Source organism: Trachinotus anak, unplaced genomic scaffold (genome assembly GCF_046630095.1).
Source record: "Trachinotus anak isolate AG129_WGS33_773 ecotype Australia unplaced genomic scaffold, CSIRO_AGI_Tana_v1 ptg000021l, whole genome shotgun sequence".
NCBI lineage: Eukaryota > Metazoa > Chordata > Actinopteri > Carangiformes > Carangidae > Trachinotus > Trachinotus anak.
Genome location: NW_027273872.1, coordinates 2879329 through 2903419, shown reverse-complemented (window position 1 = coordinate 2903419; position 24091 = coordinate 2879329). Strand labels below are relative to the sequence as shown.

Here is a 24091-nt window from a genome sequence, read left to right as displayed (position 1 = left end):
TATGGCAACCTACAAAGTAAACGAAATAGAAGACTTTTTAATACAGAAATCAATGTTTTTCAAGACTTTTGAAGACCTGCATTCTGTCGATGTTTGGCAGTTGACACTTTATTCTTGGATTTTCTCGTGAATGAACATGGTGAGTTCGTACTTGCAGCTGTCTCCAAGGAAGAAAATCAGCAGCACGTGATCGTGCATGATAATAAAAAGGTTCTACACTGTTTTAATATATAACCAATTACTTCTAAATAGCAACATCAAAAACAACTAAAGGACCTTAAAATCTGGTTTACACCAGACGCTACACATCAGCATTTCACTTTTTTATTAATGTTATGTTTGTAGAACGACACTGATCTCACTGTACAGATCTAATGATCATCTCGGGCACACGAACTAAACGACTGCAGCAGTGAAGATGTTGGTAGGACGATCAAGAGGGGAAGTGATGCAATTATCTAAAGTACATTACCAGTGTATTTCTGTGAAATACTGGAGGCAGAAAAAAAATAAAGCTCTAAGCTGAAACTATTGCAATACATCCATGAGTCAGAGCTATCAGCATCTACTCTCATCATAAACTGTTTGACATAAATTGCTCTCATCTTTGAAAGCTTTGAGCAACAGCTACTACATTCTAAGGGGAATGGTACAGCAGCACGGAAAATGTAAACAGCCTTAATTCCAGCCATGTGTCTGACCTGCACAGATTTGCACAGTTCATGCTTGGACAAAGGCCTCATATCATCAGGTTCAGGTGTTCAACAATCATTCATTACCATGTGTGTTATTTGATGCAGACACTGATTCAAATCCTCAACACATTTTCTGTTAGATTAAGAGGATTTTGATCTCTGTCAACTCACCCCTGTGTTAATGACACCTGAACGTGAAAGCAGGGCAGGAGAGGCTCGGAGGAGAACTCAAACAGAAGACAATCTTTGTCCAAGTCCCGCTCAGTCGTATTCTCCTCCAGCTCCTGATTCTGCTCAGACAGAAGGAAGCCCCAGCACGGCTCCTGGTCAGTCTCTGCGGAGAGAAGGTCACTGAGGTGAGAGGAAGACGAGGGGACAAGCTGCATCTGAGCTGCTTTGTTAGCGTGGTTAGGACGCCCTCTAGTGGTCTGTCAGTTCACACCGACCGTAATGTATACGACTGACTGTTGGCGATGCTGATCAGATGCAAACACTATGTGTGAGCTGCAGTTTGAAGTTCAGTACATCCTACACATGTAAATGACAGTACTGTTCAGGGATAAATCACTGTTAAAACAGAGATATTTAACAGACATGTCCAACATTAACAAACAAAACAAAGACAAAGATCAGGCAAATTAAAAAAAAAAAAAAAAAGTCGTAAGAAAGAAAGACTTTAAAAGTTGACATGCAGGTTGTTCCCGTGGGAGATTTAAAATGTGTCAAACCAGTGGCGGTGAGCATGATCAAACACAATCAATCACAAACTGACAAACTGAGCAATTTAAAGCTGTTGTAAAACATCAACGTACAGTAGAGACATTAAGTGCAGTAACAAAACTATATAAAAGAATAAAACATGTGCAGCTACATGGGAGAAACTTGCAGAGTGATTTGCAGAGTGTTGATAAACTGATGAAATCAGCTGAAATAATTGACTGAATGTTTTTGGTGGAGGTTTGCTCTTCTTCTTTAATTTAATTATTTAGGTGTAGCTTTAGGATTGGAGTACAGCAGCAGAATATAGTAGTAGGAGTAGTACAGTGAAAAATCCTTGATGTGGATTTAAAAAAAAAAGGTTTGTGTGGTTATAAATTACAAACATATTATCTTTCGTCTCTCTGGCCTCCCTCAGTTCTTCCATGCAGCTCTAATCCTGCTCTTTCTTCACTGGATAACTGGTTCCCTGTGGCTGTTTACACCACCAGTGCTAGTAGACAGCACATAACATCGTTCCACGTCCCAGTGGCCAAGTCTGAGCCCAGCCTACAAACTAGCAGAATTTCCCTGCAGCAACCTGGTCATTGCTCCAACGAGCCTCAACCTGTCTGCTTCACCGACAGCGGAGGAATGAGCTCACAACCACCTCTCAAACACCACATTTACAAATTCAAACAGAAGATTTGATTGAGAGGGAGGAGCAGACTGAAGGACAGAGGGACGGGCAGATCAGACAGATAAACAGACAGACACATTTCAAGCTTTCTTACCAAACAGGGAGCTGCTGTAAAAATCCCAGGGTAAACTGGAATCCTGTTCATTGCGGCCTTCCAGGTCAGTGAAATATTCTGGAACAGAACAAAAAGGTGTTGCATGTTGTTACTGCCACAGATTTGCATTATGTATAAACTTATGACAATACGGGGAGAAGTCATGACATTAATGCTTTTAAAATTTCAAAGTAAAAAAAAACAAAACAAAATGATGAGCTAGAATTACTGCTCTGTATGTCTCTACCAACCAGACACCAACCTCCCCTTGAGTTACAGCGCTGAATAACAGCCAGAGATGTTTTTGCAGAACGTTATGATGTCACAGTGAAGTTGACCTTTGACCATTTGCATACACTGTTATCACTTTTATTCTTATAGATATTTGAGTTAAATTGTATCATAAATAGTGTATGAATTGTGTGTTATGGAAAAAAATGTGTTTTGTGAGGTCAACATGACCTTTGACCTTTGACCACCAAATTCCACTGAGTTCATCCTTGAGTCCAAGTGATTGTTTGTACCAGATGCGATAGAATTCCCTGTGGGCGTTACTGATATATGGCATTCACAGGAGATCACCCTGACCTTGAACTTTGACCTTTGTCCACAAAATTTCTAATCAGACCATCGTTGAGTCCGAGCGAATGTTTCTGCCAAATCCAAAGAAATCCCCTTCAGGTGGTCTTGAGATATCAGATTCAAGAGGCCAAAAATGTGTTTTGCGAGGTCACGGTGAGTTTGACCTTTGACCAAAATCTAATCAGTTCATCGCTGAGTCCGAGTGAATGTTTGTGCCAAATCTGAAGAAATTCCCTGAAGGTGTTTCTGAGATATCTCGTTCACAAGAATGGGACGGACGGACAACCCAGAAACATAAAGCCCCTGGCCGTCACCAGCGTGGAGGAAGAAAAATTCATGGGCAAATGAAGTGAAGCTTCAGCTCGACTTTGTGGAAGCGTTAGTTATGCAGCCGTCTGTGACCTCCCACGTTACAGAGAAACACAGGCATCCAGGCAAAGCTGTATCAGCTCCTGAGCTTTCATCTCTGTTTACCTGAGACGCCCTGAGTGAGACGAGCAGACTGCACAAAACATCCGCAGTGTGTCACAGCCAAGTGACAGAAACACTAGTCGCAGCTAACTGTTCGCTGCCGACTGATGTCAGTTGACTATGTGCTGTTGACCTCAACGCTGGTCAACAGCATCAAACATGACCATCAACAACGGTGTGAAGCAAAGACGCCATGACTGTGACAAGCTGGCTTAGAGATTGTCCTAGGGTTTCTTAGCAACAAACGTGTAAATGATAATTTTATCAATCATCTGAATCCTTAATGATCAATAACTGAGAATCTGTAAAGGTATCCTGAGAACAGCTGGAAATCTGACGATTGGCTATAGCTTAATAATATGAGAGTACTTATGTGGTCACAGGTGACTCAACCATTCAGCTTCACTCTCACTTCAGCTGGTTTTTAAATATTTAATGTCAAGTCCTGTGTGGATAAAAGATTTTGCTGCATATATGCTGATTGCAACTTGTAGTGTAGTGGGAATGGACAGTGTTTGTTAATGTGCTGACACATTGCTTCACTTGTGCCAAATACAAGTTTCATTATTTATTTATTTATCTCATTTATTGTAGCCTTCGCGTCTGAAGTGATTGTCGATGATGTGAAAAATACATTTAGACTAAATTGCAGCTAATAGCAGCGGTGTAGAAATGTTTCTATTTATCCAAAACTGATGGAAAAGGAGGTAAAATAAAAAGCCTACCTGTGAGGAAGGTCTTCATGCTCAGGCTATGTGCCAGTTTGACCGGAGTGTGTCCAGAGTAGGTGGCCAGAGTCGGGTCTGCTCCGTGGTTCAGGAGCAACCACACTATTGGTAAGTTATCACTCGCTACAGCATCATGAAGGGGCCTAGAGGAGGAAGAAATGTAACACAAATGACTTTCAGAGATTTTACAACTTGAAGAAACTTGAAGAAACTTGAATCTGTTTGTTGTATATAAAGTATCAGATGTGTGAAAGTACAACAGTAAAACAAAAATAAGACTAACTTTCAAATACTCTGTGATTAACTGTGGTTACTAACAGTGTGTGTAATTGTGATGTTGAAGGTGAAGCTAACACCTTTGACTGGAAACTGACTCAGAAAGGCAACAGGAAGCACACACCTCACCAAGATATACAACAGTGACAATGTCACTATGTTCATTATTGCTTTTTAATGATTACTTACATTTTTTAACCATTATAATATACAGTACATGTCCACTATGTAAAAATGATTATTGAAGCCTCACCGTGTTCCATCCTGAGCGCTACAGTTGACATCTGCACCGTGTTTCAGCAGCATCTGGACAATCTGAGTCCAGCCTCGAGAGGACGCCTCATGGAGAGCCGTGTACCCGGCGTTGTCACGTCGATTGACCTCCCTGATGTCCTTCTCTAGACAATACTGAACTACATCCTGCAGAACAGAGGTTGGACAGACACAGGGTCACGTTAACGTGTCTCACAGAGGTGGATTCATGTTCAATTCATGTCAGCAATACTGCACACGTGGGATTGTACCTGATAGCCCAAGCGGGCGGCACGTTGCAGCAAGGTCTCCCCAGCGTTTTTATTGACAATCAGCCGACGAACCTCTGGAGGAACAGGTCTTTTGGGTGGAGACTCTGAACCACTGCTTCTTCCTGATGAGCCTTTCTTAATGGATGGGGATGATGGCAAACTTTTTGGAGTGGGTGGGGGGCTATCTGTTCTTTTTATATCAGCACCATCATCATCCAGGGCAAGTGAGGCGCCTCGCTTACCCAAGCTGCTGCGTTTGGTCTTAATCTAAAATACAGATTTACTGATTAGATCATTGTGTGAAACGGAAGCTCTCGCAATACAATGCCAAGTTACGGCAGTAGGTTCCACTTAGCAGAGACCTAAGCTGTATAAAAGCAGCTGGCATCATAAATGTGACAAACATGGCATTAATCTAGCCACAGGGGGGCACTGTAAGCTAATATATTTGTGGTACTTTGTACCTGGCTCCTACCAACCCTGTACTTCACATAAACTATAATCCAACAAGCAGCATCAGCAAGTGATTTACCTTCTGCTCATGGCTGTCACATAAGTGCTTGCTTTTGAACTTTCTCTTCCCTGAAGGCTTGTCATTGCACTCTGGAGACACCTCGCTCTCCTGGTAGCGGACTGATCCTGAGCGAGTGAACGAGGGTCTCCGTGGAACAGGCTCTGGACTCGGGGCAGTGGGACTCGGACACTGATCTGCCAGAGGATCTGTGATGACAAATTGGATCGGAGGTTGTGTTGATTGGTACCAGACAGATGAACAGAAAAAAAAAAAATTCACTCATTTATCTGTGGTGTACTGATGCTGCTGTGGAGCATCTTCGTCTCCGTCTCATGTGCCAAGCCTAACATGGAGCGTGGAGTATGTTAGGTGGCGTTTCCTGCCAACATCAGACAGACCGATACTTCCTGCACCAATCAGCCTTGGCTTCGCCATCTTTTCTGCTGAAACAGGGTAACTGCTGTCTGTGAGCTTCTCTGCTGTGCTTTTTGCAAGCCTATGCAGAAACACGCCATGTTTCTGTTAATTTTCTACATATACACTTTTCTGATATTTGTCGTATCTACATCATCAGGCAGCTTGTGTGGACATGTCGATGTAGACAGTAACACACAGTTGGCACCTCAAAAATAAGCTGCTGGATAGAGATGCTGTTTTCATTATTGTTATTGTTTGTGAGGTGTCAACGCTTTTCTCAATATTTTGCATTTGCCAGTTACCATATTCTTCATATATTGTAATTTTTACATAATTTAAGAGTCTCACAATATTCTTTTAATCATTTTCCAGTGTAGTTTTTATAAAGATGTACATCCTGATAAAAATAACTCGTTTGTGTCTGTTCAATTACAGAAGCCCGCAGCTAAACCTTCTTTCAGTCAGTTTGGAATCATATACCAGACACTGATCTGCCAGTGGATCAATAATGGACTTCAGGACATATGTCCTCAGATCCTTTACTGCCTGACAGTCAGTACAGATATTTTTTTATGAATAGAAATAAAATATTTAGGTAAATTATGTTGGGTAAAAACATGAAAATGTAAATTATGCTTTCATATATATTTATTTTATCTGATATTCACACATTCCTGAAAGAAAAGTCCAGTTAGTTGAAGTATCTGAGATTTTTTTACTTTGTCAGTGAAACATCTTCGTTATGAATTCTAAAAAATGAATAATGCTTGAAAAATTAATCTACAAAAACATTGTAAATTGGTCAATGTGTCATTTCTAGTTCAAAAAGAGTCACTGAAATCAAAGACCAAGTGGCTTAAGTTGATTAAATCATGAAATGATGCCTCTGCTGCTCTGAACAGACATTTCTACAGAGAAAGTGAAGAGAAATTCCACAGACTTGTACAGGGCCGCAACTAATGTCAGTACAGATTCATTCATCAGATATTTTTTAAAAGACTGAATAATCACTGAGTCTTTGAAATGTCAGAAATGATGACAAATGCCCATCACAAGCAAACAGTGCCAAATGTTTTGTTGCTTCGTCTGGTCAGCAGCCAAATCAGGATTAATGTATAATGGTATTAAAACAGAGCAACCCAGGCGTATTATTAAAGCTGAAACCAACTACTGTTTGATGTGTTTAAAGGACTAAAACAATTATGTGAACATTAAAAGCTGCAGTTATTTTCATTATTAGCATCTTTATTTTTAGGATGAATTGATTTATTGTTTGGTCTCTAAAGTGTTGGGAAACTGTTTTAAATGTCTGTCAACGTTTCTGAGTCCAAATTAACATCTTCAAAACTCAAAGCTCAAAGATAATCAATTTACAACTATATAAAACAAAGACACCAGCAAATCCTCATATTGGAAAAGATGGAATTAGGGAATTAGATTTTTTTACAAGATTACTTGAATAATTAATCAATTAACGAAATAGTCACCTATTAGTTTTTGTGAGTAAACTAATAGATTAATTGACTAATCCTTGGGGCTCTAATCAAAATGTTCTGTCAATCAGTTGCTCAATCAACTTTCCATTTCAGCCCAGTGTCTTGTATAAAGACACTGAGAGGATGCTGTACTCAAATTTTAAAAATTCATTCTATAACTTTATAAATTATGTTCATCAGTAACTAACAGCTGCACATTTGATTAAAACTTAGGCTGGAAATGGTTAATTGACATCTTATTGATCTTTGGAGAGAAACTGAGAAACTGTACCTGCTGGAGTTCCACTGTCCTGTCTCAGGGAGTCGGGTTCTTCAAGGTGCTCTCCATCTTCCAGCTTGTCTTTCTCAGTGATGTAGTCCCCAGTCTGATACTTTTTGCTACGACAACGCCGACGTTTCTTATGAGGAGGCGTGTCACCCTCTGCACCGGTTGTCTTGCCCTTGCCCAGGTGCACTCTCTCCGGCAGGGGGTTGGAGCGAGGCCTCCCTCTGGGGCGACGGGCAGGTTGGGTGGGAGTCAGAGGGGGTGATGGGGAGGTTGGGGGAGGAGGCATTGGTGGGGGTGGAGGGGAAGGCGTCGCAAAGCCCCAGAGGTCAAGCCGAGCTTCATCTGCTCGCCGTCGTCCTCTCCTCAGTCTTGGGAAGGAGCTCTCTGTAGTGTCTGTCTCCTTACTGGATACGGCAGAGCTGTTGAGAGAGACTGGAGTCTCTACACTCTGAGGACTGCTGCCGCTATCTGTAACTGATGAAATCACAGTGGATTTTTACACTCACACCAGCTACTATGCATGGAGGTATGACTGAGACATCAAAAGTGCCATTCAAATACTATGACTGCTTAATACACATCACCCCGCAGACTACCAAAGCTATTTATCTCAAGAGAAGGCCTGGTTTGTAGTAATCCAACAGTAAGCTTGACAAAAGGCTCCATGTTTGACATAACTGGAGGCATCATTAAATTTGCGATAGACGTCAGAAATTTCTACACACTAATGGCACAGGATTATAAAAAAAAAAAAACACTACCTGGTTTGTTGTGGGTTGGTTGCTGAGCTTTGCTGGGACTGATTTTGTCCCTCGGAGTCGGCTCTTTACTCTGTGGGGGAGGTTTTCCTGCTGATAGACTCTGCTCCAACACAGGTGCACATTGTCTCTTCTGCAGAAATACAAACGGACTGGGTGAGCCTGTCGTATTGGATGCTATTGATCACAGAGCTTTCAGGAGATGAAGAGCATCTGACAGACCCACAATAAGTAGGTTAAATCACCAGTTATAGATAAATATTATGAAGGAAGGGTCTGTATGGGCAATTCAGTGAATCTGAAAAGGTGATTGCTATCTTAGATATTTTTGGTAAAATCCAGCCAAGGCGTGATGATATGAAGAGAGATATTTTAGACATAAATTGGACTTAAAACCATGTGAACAGATAATTTACCTTCTTTACACAGGACACTTTGGTTGGAGAGTTTTCCACGTCTTGCTTTTTCTTTCCAGCAGTCTTCTTCGACGGCTCGGCAGGTGACTTCTCCTTCGCTGGCTTCTTAGGACTGGTTTTCTTTTGTTTGATGGCAGCAGCTTTTGCTTTGGTTGGCGACTCCTCTTTGGTTCCGTTTGTTTTATTCTCAAACTTGTCGCCTCCCCCGGCACACTGGCCTGTGAGAATAGACGCAACCATGCCCTCCAATTTTTCACTGGGAGGACTGTCTGGTACCCCACTTTCTTTCTTCAGTATCTCCCCCTCCAACACCTGGGCTAGTTTGCTCTCCATCCTGTTCTCATTTGATGATGCATTGCTCCCAAAGAGATGAGACTGGCCAGCAGGCTTTGAAGAGCCCTGCTTCGCTTGTAGTCCCATGTGTTCCCCCTGACTGGTGTGTAACTCAGTGTTATTCTCCAAAGGCTCAGTGGCGTTCGTCTTCTCATTCCTCTTCTTAGTCTGACTTGAATCCCCTTGAGAAGGAACACCAGGCCATTTTTCCACAGACCAGTATGGTGGGTGTTCGAAAGCAGAAGCATGTTTAGACTGGGTGTCTTGGCTCACGTTGAGTGTGTTCAGAACATCAGCTTTTCTGGACGCAACAGGTGAAGCTTGAGTATTAACCTCAGCGGTCAGTGCTGTTGCTTCGAGAGCTTGCTGCTTTACTATGGATGCAAGGTTGGATAGGGGAGACTTCATTCTCTCCCATTTATCATCCTCAGGCTTGGACGGGCTGTGATGAGCACCCTGAAACTTAGATCCTTCTGTAACTGCGGTGCCCTTGGTCTTCTGGGATCCGTGTGCGATTTTTCTCTGAACAGATGAGGCTTGGTGAGGAAGATGAGACGGCTGCTGCCAAGCTGGATTGACGACAGTGGTAGAGTATGGCACCTCTGTTTTGCTAGATCCAGATTTCTGATGAATCTGAGCATTGGCAGAGCTTGACAGGGCAGTTGTTAGGGCTCCTTTAGAGGGGCAGTTCTTAGTTATAGCTGTGCTGGTGTTCTTAACATGCTTGACACTGTGAGCATGTTGGTTGCCCTTCATCAGACAGGATGGCTTCTTTCCTCCTGAGGCCAGATGTTCTCCTTGGTCAATTATAGATATAAACTCCTGCTTTGCAAAACTCTGAAATTCATCAGCAAAAGTCCCTTTTCCATCTTTGCCCCGCAGAGTAGAAGCCAGTATGGGGCTAGCCACACCTACATAAGTTCCAGGGATGTTTTTTATGGAGTCTTGTGAAGGTCCCTTACCCCAGGTAGGTTTGGGTTCCGGGACCTGGTGATTCTGAGGCCTATTTATTTGCTTTTGATGAGATCCATTTCTGTGGGTATTAGGTAAGATAGGGTATTGCACAGTGGAGCTATAAGTTGTTGAATGAGTCCTCTTTGAGTTCAGAAAATCTCTCGGATTTGACTCATTATTATGAGGCTCCATCATAGAAACTGGAGGGTCATTTATGCATTTTGGACGTTTTGATTTAGCGGACAAATCAAGAGGTACATCTCTTGGTTCAATTGAGCAAGCTGTGTGGTCCTCTGAAGCAGAGGGTAGTGTTGTTTTAAGAGAGCCCATGGTTGTCTTGTCTATGCTGTTGCCTTTCTCCACATGGTTCAGTAGTCTGCTCTGAGAGGTGATGCTGGCCAGTGCAGAGCCACAGCAAATGGCAGCAGTGGGAGATAACGTGTAGCGGGTGGGTGCTGCTGAAGTTAATGATGGGTGCTGCAACGGTAGGGCAATAGCTGGTGAGGCTACCACTGAGGCTAACGATTTATGCTCTCCTACAGATTTTGCATTCTTACTCGATGAATGGTTAGATTTAGTTTTTGAGGATGATGTGCCTGCTTTTTTCTCTGCAGCTGGAGTCCGGCCGACTGAGAACTGATAGGGGTAGGTCCGCATGAGAGGTGTCCCTCCAACACCTGAACTTTGAGGCTGAATTTCTTTCTGAAACTGACTCGCTGTGGCTTCTCTCAAGGCTGCAATCTGACCCAATGCTGGTGGAAGAGTGATTTTACAAAGTGGAGAGGAAAAATTAGTAGAAGGAAGGAAGGCAACTGGCTGGGCTGGTTTAAACATGGTGGAGCACTGAAACCCAGGTGGAACACTTTGCACAGATTGTGTTTGTGGGTGTGATTTCTTACTGGATGTCACATTGCTGTGACAGGGGTTGAGTGAGTCCTCCCGGCTGGCTTTTACGCCGCTTGACCACTGAGGAGCGGGGAAGACACCAGCACCATCAGCCTTAAGTTTAGGGGCCTCTGCCCTTTTCTCTGCCCTCTTCTCTGAGCTGGTGAGGGCTGAGCCTGACATGGGTGCATTGTTGGGCTGCTGAGGTGGAGACAGCTCAGGGCTGTGGTTGTAATTGCTAGTGTCCAGGCAGGCTTTCGCTGTCTTACAGTCTGTTGTTGAAGTGGTCTTGTTTTGCTGACTGAGGGTAACATCTCCTCTAAACTCAGGGGGTAGCGTCTGGGGGGGATTTCCCACCATACTAGTAGACGCTTTATTTGGAGCACTGATCTCTCTGCTCACCGTGCCTCCATCCCCTACATTCATTAGTGTAGGATCCACCTGAGTAATAAGAGAAGTTAATCAGGCATCAGTGTTAATTAAATGAGAGGACAAATATTCTAATCTAGTAAACTGTAATAATAATAATAATAATAAAAAAAACAATCACCTGCATAGGTGTTTCTTTAACACAACATGCCTCAGGAGATAGCTGAGTCAGTCAGATTAGCGTTTTCCTTGAAATACAGTGAAATGCTGCAAAACACACAAGAAAAAGAACACTTGATGTGATTGCTGTGGGTGTTGTTGTCCTTGCAGTCACAGAAGTCATTTAATCCCTCATGAAGGACTAAGGTCTGTTCTATGTAACAGTAATTGATTCAGAGCAACCAACATTGGGCAATTGGCAACTTTCTTTCTTTGAGACAGACGGGGAGATATGTTACAATTTCCTCGTCACATGTAAAAGGCAATCATTACTAAAAACTAGATCACCCTCTTCACATAGATTTTTCTGTGGTATTTTGCAGGTTAACTCTAAATGTTATTGGTTAAAACTATTTCTTTCACATTAGAGATGAAGAGAAGCAGTCTAAACCCTCTTCAGACATTCCTGCCCTAACAGATCCACTCTCATACTTCTCTTTGCAGAAATCATACAAAATACTACACCATATGACCCAAAATAAAAAAATCTGTGATGTATCTTATCTTTCTTCAAAATGTGAGAACATAAATATCCCCTACAGACGTGTTTTAAGACATATAGAAATACAGTGCCTTGAATAACAATTAGAGTCTGTTCAATTATCTCACCAAGAATTCTTAAAATTGCATTTGCTCTATTTAAAAATACACAATCAATAAATAATCAAATATTGTTCATTTTAAAAACTGTTGGACTGGGCACAAGATGCCTCTTGCTCCACTGTAAACTCCACTCTCGGTGTAGTGCACTGGAGGCTCCGCGGCTTGACATCACACTTGTATACGGTTCGTACTGGACCATGATTGGCTCCAAACTAGTTCTGATGGCACAAATCCTGCCGGTGCATACATGTCTTAAACACAGACTCGCCGTGAAGAAATGAGAAACTTTCCCCCTTAAGCAGATTAATGTGAGCGCAGCCTTCTAGTGTCACTCTTTGCACATACATCATGCTGCACAGTGAAGGTCAAACATTCAAGTCAAGGCACAATAAGCAAAACACATTTTTGAGTGGAGGGGGACTTTAAATTGCTCTACTGACTTCAGTGCAGGTTTACTGTGACTGAGGTAAGCCCTGTGCAGCTGTATCAGAAAAAAATGAACAAAATATAATCAATCAGTACTTGACGAGACTCTGTATCAGCAGATTGTCAATATTAAAGGGTCAGGGGAAAAAAAACACGCACGACTGGGACAGTTTTAACTGAACCCTGTGGTTTTCCAATGAGAAGTGCTTACAACAGTCACTTCACACACTGTTTGCTGCTTACGGAGGGCCATGACCCCTTGGGCCCCTAGGCCTGTCCCGACAGACATGAGACAATCAGATGTGACTGTTCTAATGATCTTTTATGAGTGAGTGACAGCCTCAGTGTGGTCTGAGTTGATTAAGCAATGCACTCTGGTGAAAGGTGGATGACTGAATGTGAGCCAAGGTTTTGTTACTTGCCTATATAATTAAGGATTATCTGTCACTAGACTGTTAATTATTCATGATTACAGTCAAGAGGCAAACCCCAGTTAAATGCAGTTTCAGTGGTGGAGGTCATGTAATGTTAAGTGATGATCATTCTTATCTAAAATTGGACATGAATTTACTTCTGCACTGAAAACACACTCAAAAAAGACATTTTCAAAACAGAGTATAACCGTCCTTCATCAAACGATTCCAACCCTACATACAATGAGAAATACTATTAAACAAACAGTTCATCTAGCTTGATGTCATCTGAAAACAAACATTTGCAATACTCTGATACACACAGGCGACACACACCACAGCAGCCTGGTACGTAGGTAGAGGTGAGCGCAGGCGAGCGCATCTGCAAGTAAATGAGACGACTACAAAAGGGACCAGGCACAAAATCTATGTCAAAGCTTTTTTTTTTGGGGGGGGGGGGGGGGGGCGGGGGGCGGGGTGGTGGTGGAAAATGTTTCACCCTGGACTCAGTGAAACATAACGAAGCTGATGCACATAATGACTGACACACCAATCTCTCCTGGAATCTGCGAGCATGGACTGAAAGGGATCCGGCGATGCAGACACCGCTCAGTGCAAGGAGGGTCTGCATTCATTACCCTACAACAGTTGCTCCCAGCGAGTTTGTCTTTGTGCGGCGATCATACGCGGGCTACCACGGCACAACATTTGAATTCATCCGCTCCGATGTAGGCCGGTAAACGTATGCAGCAGCCCGCTCAGACGAAACAAAGTCGAGCCTGACATTACCTTTGAGAAACAGCCTCGAAGAAAACCAAATTACTGTGTCCCCGGTCAGCTCACTGTCCAGCCCACGGCACAAAAGACACACGTCCCAATGTCATATCTGAAAAGTGCACAATGAACCACATGCATGTGGAGGCATCGGGGCGTTCACAAAACAACACGTTTCTCTCTGTTGTAAATATCAGCACGGAAAAACTCTGGAGAGCTCCGGGTCTCTCTCTCTCTCTCTCTCTCTCTCTCTCTCTCTCTCTCTCTCTCTCTCTCTCTCTCTCTCTGGAGATGGCGAGCAGGCTCCACAATGAGAGGATGTAACTGGCTCTCAGGTGATCGTTCCCGCACAGACACACTGGACACACAGCCTCTCTACATCTCCACTTCTTATCTGATAAACCCGAGGAAAAAGGAGGAATCGAAATGTTTCCAGATGAAAGACAGATGTTTGGGGGGGAATTATAACAAGTGACATGGGAGCTTTCTCCCGTCGAGCGGCCGCCTGGGCTGTGTCACATCCCCGCCTGATAAGGTAAGTCAACACCAATGCAAAGCCCCACAGAAAGCGGAGGGAGAGCCAAACAAACAAAACTCCTGCCGACCATCACCCGCTGCATCGAGCCACGAACACCAGACAAAGTAACAGTTTTTTTTACAAACAAATGGTCGATTTCCTCCGCAGCAGCTGGCCGCACTGAGTTACTCGCAAATATGTAAAAGAAAAGTAGCCAGCTGGACAGCTACAGGGAGGGTGGATGGGTGACAACTTAGTGCAGAGGCTGGCGCTGCCGGAGCGGCCACGACAAGGGGGCAAACAATATATTTAACTCCGCTGACCAGCGCCGCCTCCACCAGCACCGGGGGTAGCTCCCCGGCTCCCTGCGCAGCGGACTCTCCGCGAAGCCCTCGCAGTGCTCCCGGTGGTTTACACGCTGAGGCGGGCTACTGTTATCGATCCCCGGCCGACCTAATGCGAAGTGCTCCCGTCTCCCGTATCGGCCCTTCGGTGGACTGGCTGAGCCACTTCGGCGTTGAAAGGCATTCGCCGAGCCCCCCGACCCACCGAGCCTCTCCTCTCCGTCCCCCCTTTAAGACTCCCTCTCTCTCCCCCTCTCCCTCTCTCTCTCTCTGAAATATTGAATAATTCCCGAGCTAATCAGCAGGCGAGATAAAAGATGTCTCATGACACAGACACTTACGGACCCGCTCGTCCAGATGGCACGCGAACGACGTGCAGGCACGACTCGGTTACGGCCGCGTCCAGCCCTTCGCCTCCGCCGTCCGTGGCTGTTCACTAATCTCGACGGTTTTCGGTTCTAAAAGTCCGGGGGGGGGGGCGGGAGGAAGGGAGGAGGAGGGGAGGGTAGGGGGGGGGTCGCCAAGACAGTCCGTTCCGTATCTCCAGTCTCCAGTCTGGTGGGAGAGAGAGGAGAGAGAGGGGCAGAAGGGTGCACGGCGACGGCATGGGAGATGTAGTGCTCGGCTATCCACGCCCAGGATTAGACGCTAGAGAGGCTGGGAGGGGTGAGGACTGCAGGTACCGGCATGCAACGCGAGTTCCAGCCGCTCAAGGGGAATTGGGGATCGCGACCAAAGAGTGTAACGGTGCGCTAAACTGAAAAGGCTCATCGGGGTAACGGAGTAATAAACTGTATTTATTTAGAAACCAAAGGAGGCTCCGGGGGACACTGGACCCGCGTTTGCGTCCCAGTGTCAGTCGGGTCAATTAACAGAGTCGGGGCAGTGGTTGATGGTTGTTGCAGGAATTGACTAAATGTTAAAAGAACAGAGTGGGAGAGGTTTGGGTTCGTTGCAGGGAAATGAACACAAGGAAGCAAGACTCCGGGAGCTGAAGGCTGTGAGATGCTGAAGGCTGCAGACTGTGGACTAGCTTGAAATCAGATGGAGGGAGACACTGAAGCCTTTTCTGCTGAGCTTTGTGTAGGATTTCAAAACCTACAACGTTGTGGGACATGTTGTCTTTATGGACGTTTTAGTAATTTGCGCCGATGCCACGGGTTTAACTTCACTGAGGTCTAATGAGGGTTAGCTTCAAATGCAGGGCCCCCCAGCACTGACCTCCATCACTTCAGTGGTAGAAAAACCCTGGAAACACAAAACATGTGCTTACAAGGAGACAGCTGGCGTTTCGAACATTTCCACTGCTGTCTTCACACTGGCTGATATTAAATGAGCTGTCTAACAATTTCCACATTCCCTTGCAAACTAAAAGTGATATTAGGAATCCGCAGAGCCAGGATTATTATCTCCCAACATGTTGCCCTCAAGTTCCTCTTGTCCTCATTCATAAATACTAAAACACAATTAATCCAAGATAACTACAAAGACAACTCATGCAGAGACATGACAACTTTGCTCCCTTGGACTCATGTTGAATAATATTTTGTCCTGACTCATTATGATTGACATTAATCAACTGACTACATCCCATCTGAACCATGTGTTTTTCATGATCTGCTTGGTTTGACTAGGCCAGAGTTTTGAGGGTGTGAGACCATGTTGTCAGCAAGACCACTGATCATGACTGATAATGAACACGAGCAGAAGGAGTGCCGCTCACTCTGCAGTGCATCTTCAGTTCACCGTCATTCACATCTTGCAGAGCAGTGTGTCAAAATCACATTTCCTGTTATTATCAGGTCAGGTTTTAACTGGATTCAAGCACACGGTTTTCTACAAAGAAGTTGGCCTGAGACAAACTCAGACCAAAACTACAATTTGGATAAAGTTTATGAATTCACACTCCTACCTATACTGAAAATAATCAATGCTTTATACAGCAATTGCAGTGAGTTTAACACAGCTGAGGACACACAGGCTACTTCATCAATACAAGACACTAAGAGCCATGGAGAAGAAACAGCTCTTAAATTAGTATAAGATACAAAGGAACTTATCCTGGATGTAAATCATACTGACATCATTATGTCCTAGTTGAATAAAATCCACTTTTACTTGAAAATCTTTCTATATTTTCACTTTGAACAAGTGCACAGCGAAACATGATGTCAGCTTTTCCCTAACTGAAGTCTGACTGTCAGTTAAGTGCTGGAAAACAAGGACAAAGGATCTGAGAAGAGTATCTGAGCACCAACAGCTCATATTTGCAGTTATGAGGCGAATCACGACACATCTGCAACGTCCAGTCATACACAAGCAAACAGATAAAAGTTTGAAGCAACAAACCGGTCTTAAGAGCAGAGAACCTGCACGTAGTCTTGCCTGATTCTCCCCTAAAGATAAACAACCACAGGATATTTAGCTCTCCTATTCCATAATCACATTTTGGCTCTGTAGTTAAGCAGTACGGGTTACCCTGCTGTAATTAGGCCACTTGTCTTACCTGAATCCCGAAAGCAGCGTAGGCCTACTGTTTACGAGGGGATCCACTCCTTCAGCCCCCCAAATTTCCTACTTTTCTCAACACTTGTGGTGCTGAGGAAATAACCGTCCACACGCAGCGAGGCTGACATCGTCGTGTGCCTCAGAGTTTGTTTACTACCGTGCACGATCCGTGTCGCCCCCGACCACCCCGGCGGTGCAGGATACCGATCCCTGTCCATCCGCCGACAGCAGCACGGCCAGAAACTATTCCGCTGCCCTCCTATCGCGGAGCGGATCGGCGTGTGAGAGCCTCCAACATGCCCTTCGCCATTCGCCCAGTAATGGCTGCGTGCAGGCAGCCAAATCGTTGACAGATGGCCAAATGTGAAATTGGGAAACCAAAAACGCCTATCAGTGACAAAAAAAAGGGGAACGGAGTAGAGAACCGTGTCGGCGCAAGGCAGGAGTCTCACAAAGTCGGCAGCTGACACATCGCATTGTGTCTGAGCCGGGGTAACCCGGAGACCTCAACGGCCGCGCAAGAGCTATCCCGGTAGTGACCGGCTGCTCCGGGCTTCACCAATTATAGACGAGTTTGCTTCACAGGCTCCACATCGCACGTCTGGAGCTGTGGGGTTAAAAAAACTTGTTATGCACACAATTATAAATGTCGAGCGGGGACGTGGTATTCCGCACATGCACTGTGATAGCTCAGATGAAGGCACGTTGTTTATTTCGAAGGCCTGATTTTTTTTTTTTTTTTTGAAGTATGTCGTCTTCAAAGTGGGCATACATGGTCATCTATCTGGGAGTCATGTTGGAGATTATCGACCCTATTTAGGCCGCATGGTTTAAAGAGACGAGGATGTCCCGTCTAAGTTCGTGGTTCACCTGGTCAATATTGGATGTCGAGGCTGGGAAGGCGGCGGGGGGGTGGACGCTGAGTGAAAATCAAGCGCATTATTCTTCCATCTTGGTAGAAGTAATGAATTATTCTCCAACAAACGGAGGGAGGATGGCAGCCGATCACAGAAACAGTCAGGGGTGATGTTCCCATTTGCCAGGTAAACGGACGGCCCGATGCGCCGTCCACATGATGTCGGATATGTCAGAAAATCAAACACATCACTTCATATGTAGTTACGGTGTCAGCGTTTGGACAGACGACCGCATCCACAACTGAAACGCACGGACAGCGGACTCACGCAGGCTGTGTCATCTCGACACACAACTTGGCTCTCCATACATGTGACACAATCCTACATAATGCCGCGGGATAACAGCGAGACATCCCCGCAACTACTGTGGCTCCTGCGAGACACCGACAACTAGAAAATACAAATATCCAGGTCAAAGTTTGGCAGAGTTTCACTCGCCCTCAATAGCGTTGTGCAATGCCCCCTTTAATGCCCCCTGCTCGCCCGTAACGCCTTTGTTATTAGTAATCGCATGGTATTGCACCGTCTTACCTTGCGCTCCGAGCTATGTGCAGCCACAAAGCCTGCACACCGCGCAACAAGCTCCCGCTGTCCGCACACAGGCTTCCGTGCGGGGCCGGGGATGTGATTTTGAAGTAAAAATGAATACAGTGTGCAATTTTGGCTCGTCCTCTCGATCTTCCCTTATTGCCAGTTTTCGGTCTGCAGCAGCTGGAGATGAAAATCGCGCACCCTGGGTCCTAGCGCCGGGTAAAGCCCTACAGGTGAATAACAAGCAGACTGGTGCTTGGTGGGCTTCAATCTTTTATTGCAGGGGGACTTCGCTGGAGTCACATGAATGGTCCTTCCAGGGCTGATTTTCTCGCTTTTTAGCCCCAAAGATTCAACAAAGACTTAGATGTACTGCTTGGAGAATACTGGAAAGGATGTGGAATACATTTTAAATAAGGGGTGCTCAAGTCCAAGCATCACATTATTTTAATATGTCCTGCTTTCACACTGGAAATTATAATTTGAGGACTGTTTAAACGACACATTTTTAAAGGCACTTCTTTAGCCATTAAGACTATTTATTTTATTACTATTTATCAAGGCATTTATCTGATTTCATTTCCAGTGGGGATATCCACATTCAAAAACATGATAATATAAGGATTTAAGGTCAAAGTGTTCAACAATTGGCAGATACACCTACTGGTTTATTAAAACTATGATTAGATCAAGTGTTTCATTTTTTTTTTTTTTTTTTACCATAGCTGAATTATGGAATGGACCAAATGGGGATTTCCAGGAGCCTAAGACATCAGGGGGCCAACGAAGCCACGGCACCTGTTTGAAGTCAAGTTAGCATTTCTTGTGGGAAAGTTGGGGGTTCAGTCAAAAGTAGGGATGTCTCAATATTTTTCTTTACTAGTTGCTCAGTGTATCAACCCGTTCTCAATGCCAATCTAATCTCATTTATTTTTTGCTACCTAACACAGCAGTACAGCTCAGACAAAGGCTTCAGTAAACCTACATTATAACTACATGTCTACTAAAAGTTATGTTTGACTGTGGAGTAACTCTGCTTCAAGAAAATATAACCTGCACCGCGTTTCCCTAGGTGGGTGTTGTGAATATTTTGTGTAGTATTTTGTACAATATCTTTGGAGGGTGTGTGTGTGAATTTGCTGTGACAGAGGCTTTGAACAGGAGTTGGAGAGCCCCTCTTTATTTCCTATGTGAATAAAATACTTAAGGTTAGGCACCGTTTTCAACAAACAGTTGCACTTGAGTTACAGTTTATCTGCAAAATGGTGCTGAAAAAGACGCAAAGTGAGAACGAGCAGTGCGGGGGAGTACGAGAAGGGGGCGTTTTAGATGTTTGTGTCAGTTTATCACCACCTAACAATTCAATCACATACACAGTGTCTACCATCACCAGTCGACAAGACATCCAAAACATGCAGAGTCTCTTTGATAGCTGAAATTTTAAATTTAAGCATGCCAGCTAACCCGTGGATAAGTATATTTTTATTGTACTAATAAATCAAAGATTGTAAAGCCGTTTGAAGGACGCTCATGTATGGTGAGCAGATGAAAAACAGCCATTCACTGTTCTCTTGGCAACATGACACAGACCAAAATGAGACGAACTAGATGTTCCAAAAGTACAAATACAGAAGCTGGACAAAACACCAGCACAGACGCAAGTCTAATAATCATCAGTGGCATAGGTGCACATAACGCTGGAAACATCCAGTTTATTTTTCTTTTTTGTTTGGTTCTTTCGCCCATGTTACACATAGACCTCTTACATAGATACCTGTTACAGGATACTTAAGATCAGGACATCCTGGCAACATACCAAAGGCTTTCAAATGTGGCTTAGGTCAGTGAACAAATCGGCGTTGCTGTTAGTGAGTTAAAGGACCAGATTTGCTAGGATAGAAACTTCCCATGGGTCAAGACTTGTTACCAGTGGGACATGAGACCAAGAAGGAAGCAGGATGTGGTCTGAGCTTGGGTAGGATTGCACTGTTAAAGTTGAGTCATGTGCCTTGTGTTTCAAGAGAGGAACATTGGAGCAGTACCTGATGTTCCCTGGAGGTTCTGGTAGAGCAACACTGTCAGAAGAACCACAGTAAAGTAAAAGCCTCTGAAGACAACAGCTACAAGTACAATACATTGTTTAAGACAGCCTCTTCTGCTCACAGTGGACATTGCTTTCATTAAAGTGGTGTTTCAGCCATCCTCTATTGAGAAGTGCAAGACTGGAATCTGCAGGTTGACGTGTACATAGTCTTGTTTGGTCATTTAACTCAAAATTCAAAAAGACCTACTGTATATACCAGTATAGATTTCCCCTGGTGGTTTGTAGCCATGCAGATAGTTTTGTGTTCAGGTTTTCAGATATCTGCCTTGTAGATTTCTACTATCATCCATGTACAATGACATTAAGTTCATTCATGGAAATGTATCATAAAAAACTGAAAAGCAACATATCTTTCCAGACACAACACCCCAAACACTCTGGATAATCTACAGACTTCACTGTGAGTAGTTTTCATTGGAAATACTGTATTTTCTACTGAGGAAACAGACCCTATGGAAACTGTTGACAGTAAGATCTGTGGATTATCCTGAGTAACTGGGACACTGCAGCTGAATTTTTCTAATGTAACTTTTCAAACTTTTTTAGCAGCACAAATTAAACTGTATTCAACCCCACTGCAGTAAGATGGGGTCAGAAGTTTCAGGGGCGGATATCTGAAAAACTGGCACGTAAAAACCGACCAGTAAGAGCAACATGGCCAAACCGAAGGTGGATGGATGCCACTAACAGAGACAGAGAAGGCATGCATGGTGTATGTCGATGTGAACAGATTAAAGCAGCCTCTTTGTTCTAAAGTTATTGAAATCACAAGCGTGTGCAAGAAGAGGGCCATCAAAACAGCCTCAGGTTTGTAACAGCAAATGCTGTGCCCTGTTTAACTGGGAACACGCTGCACAGTTCAGAGACACATAGTTAAGATTCAAGATAGTCAAGATTGTAGAGAATCTGCACCAAACAAGGTTACTGACAATGTGCACCTAATCTTTTAGGATTAGGAATAAAATCGTAAACCGCATTGAACCATACGGGTTATTCCAAGCAGTCACAATGAATTCAAACACATTAGACTTTATGACTCAAATCTGACTGTGATCCTGTACCTTCAGGTGATTTACCACAGAAATCTGAACTCACTGTGCTTGTCTACCCCTGTGATCTTCAATAGACAGGCATTAAAACGTGCAATGCCTTCTTTTGTTTTCCCAGCATTTTTGTGACACAAGTTCAATTTGATGGAAGCAAAGAGCTTTGTCAGGTTTTTTGCCAAACATGTCCTGACATACAAAGCCGCAATACTTCTATCCCTTTCAGACAGCCGATGGGTGTATGATCCAGGTCTACTCATTATACCTTCAACCCATGTTGAATGCATCCATATAAAAACAGCTGTCGTGCTTGTTGTTACCACAAACGCCAATGATGAACCACAAAATTACACCAAATTACATCAAGTTATTCCAGATCCTCAACATTATTTCTCTCTTGCTCTTTGTTTTTATGACAAGTTAGTTAAAGTTGTCTAAACGTTTGGCATCACTGAATTAATTTCTGCTCTTCTTACACCAACGCCCATTCACCAAAGCTGGACAGCCTCCTGCCTGGACCAAACCCTGGTGGGGGAGGAGGACCATAACGGGTGGGTCAGCTGACGCAGGTTGACCAATAAGGATAGACCGTGATGCAAGTTTGACTCACGTTACTCTATCAGCCTGTATGAGGTATTAAAGGCACCCTGTGGAGTTGGTGGCTCTATGGAACAATATTTTCACAAGTGGTTCATGTTTTGTTTGTATTGTCTACATTCCTCAAAATGCATTTTGTGAATTCCTTGAGGTCCAACAAACATGTTGAATGCATTGCCTTCCTCATAAATCATTTGCAAAGCAGATTTTTAAAGTATTTTAAATTTAGCATTGTTTATCCATCCACTTGCAAGCAGCCTTCTTCTTCGCTGCCTTTGCTAGTGCATGGCTGCGCTCCTCGGCACATTACTGCCACCCAGGTCCTGCGCTGGGTCTGCTATCTGATGGGTCACCAACAAAAATGCACTTAATTCACACGGGCAGCGAGTGAAATAAACATGCGAACACAAAACAATAAAACAGGAAACATAAATGAAAATAAAGTCACAGTTTTTTAAAAACATCTAGACCAGCATAATTTTATCCAGCCGGATTAGCCGCAATTTTTTTTTTCATTGTGAATGCCAACAACACAACCTTTATCTCAATTCATCATCTCAGAACTGAGAATGTAGCTGGCTGACAGTAAAGGCCAGTCACCTTTGATATATGGACAGATGATTACTGTAAAATTGGATATCTTTGTGTCACTTTGCATTACATCAAGAACAGGTGGGAGCTGACTGAGCAATGTTTTGGGACAGTACATGTAGCCATCATGTAAACCCTGCAAAAACAACCTACAATCTGGATGAGTTTTGAAGGGACTGTGGAGCCACACGTTTAATTAATATATTGGGAATGGGCCAGGTCATGGGACTTATATGAAAGGGCTGGTTCAAGCCCAGATCTAATTTAGACATAATAGCAGGAAACGGGTTAGCTCAATGCCATTCTTTGTGGGCACGTGAAGGGTGCAGGTTTACAAAACTGGACCCTTGCAGAACTCTGCCACCACCTGTGGAGGAATACTAACAACTAACAACTGGCAGGAACATGGATTGCGGGTGGATCCCAAAAGACTAATCCAAGGCACTAGAAGAGGTCAAAAACTGCAGGGAACCTTAACATCCTGTTGGCTTTCATCCTTTTCCACTGAATATCAGCTGGGGGAGGTAACAAGCCAACAAATTTAGCAATGAGCCAACAAACACAACAAAAAGGCTGCAAGGAAATATAGCTGTAAATAATGCACAACTTCAATATAATTGAAAAAAAAAAACAGCTTTGCAAATGTTTTATGAGGAAGGAAATGCATTCATCATGTTTGTTAAATGTCAAGGATACACATATTGTGTTTTTGAGACACTGAATGTAAACAGAACTTTATTTGTTTACAAGAAAACTCCACGAAGCACCTTTAAGATGATTCATTGATCTGACATCTGTGGATGTCAGATTGGGCTTCATAAAACTCTGATGGGATATATTCCATAATGCTTGAAATTTTATAGACCAGATAATTAATTGGTCAAGCAAGGAAATACTTGTTAGATTAATTGCTAATGAAAATAATATGCAGCCCTTCATGGATATTACTTTTTTGCTAGCTATCACTGTTAATTTGAAATGTTAATTTTGAATTCCAAATATGATATTGGACACCAGTAGATAACGGTCATTGATTTTTACTGTCACATGCACATATTGCATGTCAGTTAAATTCAGAGCCTGTGCAATAGATCTCACACATCTTGAATTTTGATCCTGCCCACATATGAATCTGCCTTCTCTATTAATTCTGGCCCGTTGTGTTGGAGCCAGGATCAGTGAGAATACAAGCTCTGGCTGCCGCTCAAGGTGTGCTATTGTACCCCACATGATAAACAGATGCAGCTGTCATCCCTACATTTTCCAGCAGAGCCTTACGGCCCTTTCCTCGCTGACACCTAAGGAAGCTTGAGAGATTCAGTCAA

General features: G+C 43.6%; 1 protein-coding gene across 7 annotated transcripts in view; it reads right to left on the bottom strand.

The window, feature by feature from the left end:
* bcorl1 (BCL6 corepressor-like 1) overlaps nt 1-24091 on the bottom strand; it is a 30608-nt gene that overhangs the window by 2098 nt on the left and 4419 nt on the right. The window contains exons 2-12 of one of the 7 annotated variants that reach the window (XM_071458481.1): nt 11358-11443; nt 10822-11248; nt 8636-10674; nt 8223-8352; nt 7465-7935; nt 5299-5486; nt 4767-5033; nt 4496-4662; nt 3964-4109; nt 2186-2263; nt 867-1029 (exon numbers count right to left, since the gene is read on the bottom strand). In XM_071458481.1, the coding sequence (XP_071314582.1) occupies nt 867-1029; nt 2186-2263; nt 3964-4109; nt 4496-4662; nt 4767-5033; nt 5299-5486; nt 7465-7935; nt 8223-8352; nt 8636-10674; nt 10822-11248; nt 11358-11363 (4082 nt within the window). In that variant the 5' untranslated portion in view covers nt 11364-11443. Of the gene's footprint in view, nt 1-866; nt 1030-2185; nt 2264-3963; nt 4110-4495; nt 4663-4766; nt 5034-5298; nt 5487-7464; nt 7936-8222; nt 8353-8635; nt 11249-11357; nt 11444-13626; nt 14725-14813; nt 14955-16978; nt 18400-18428; nt 18732-24091 lie in introns of those variants that run through there. The other 6 variants (XM_071458476.1, XM_071458479.1, XM_071458477.1 and 3 more) reach the window with 6 other exon arrangements.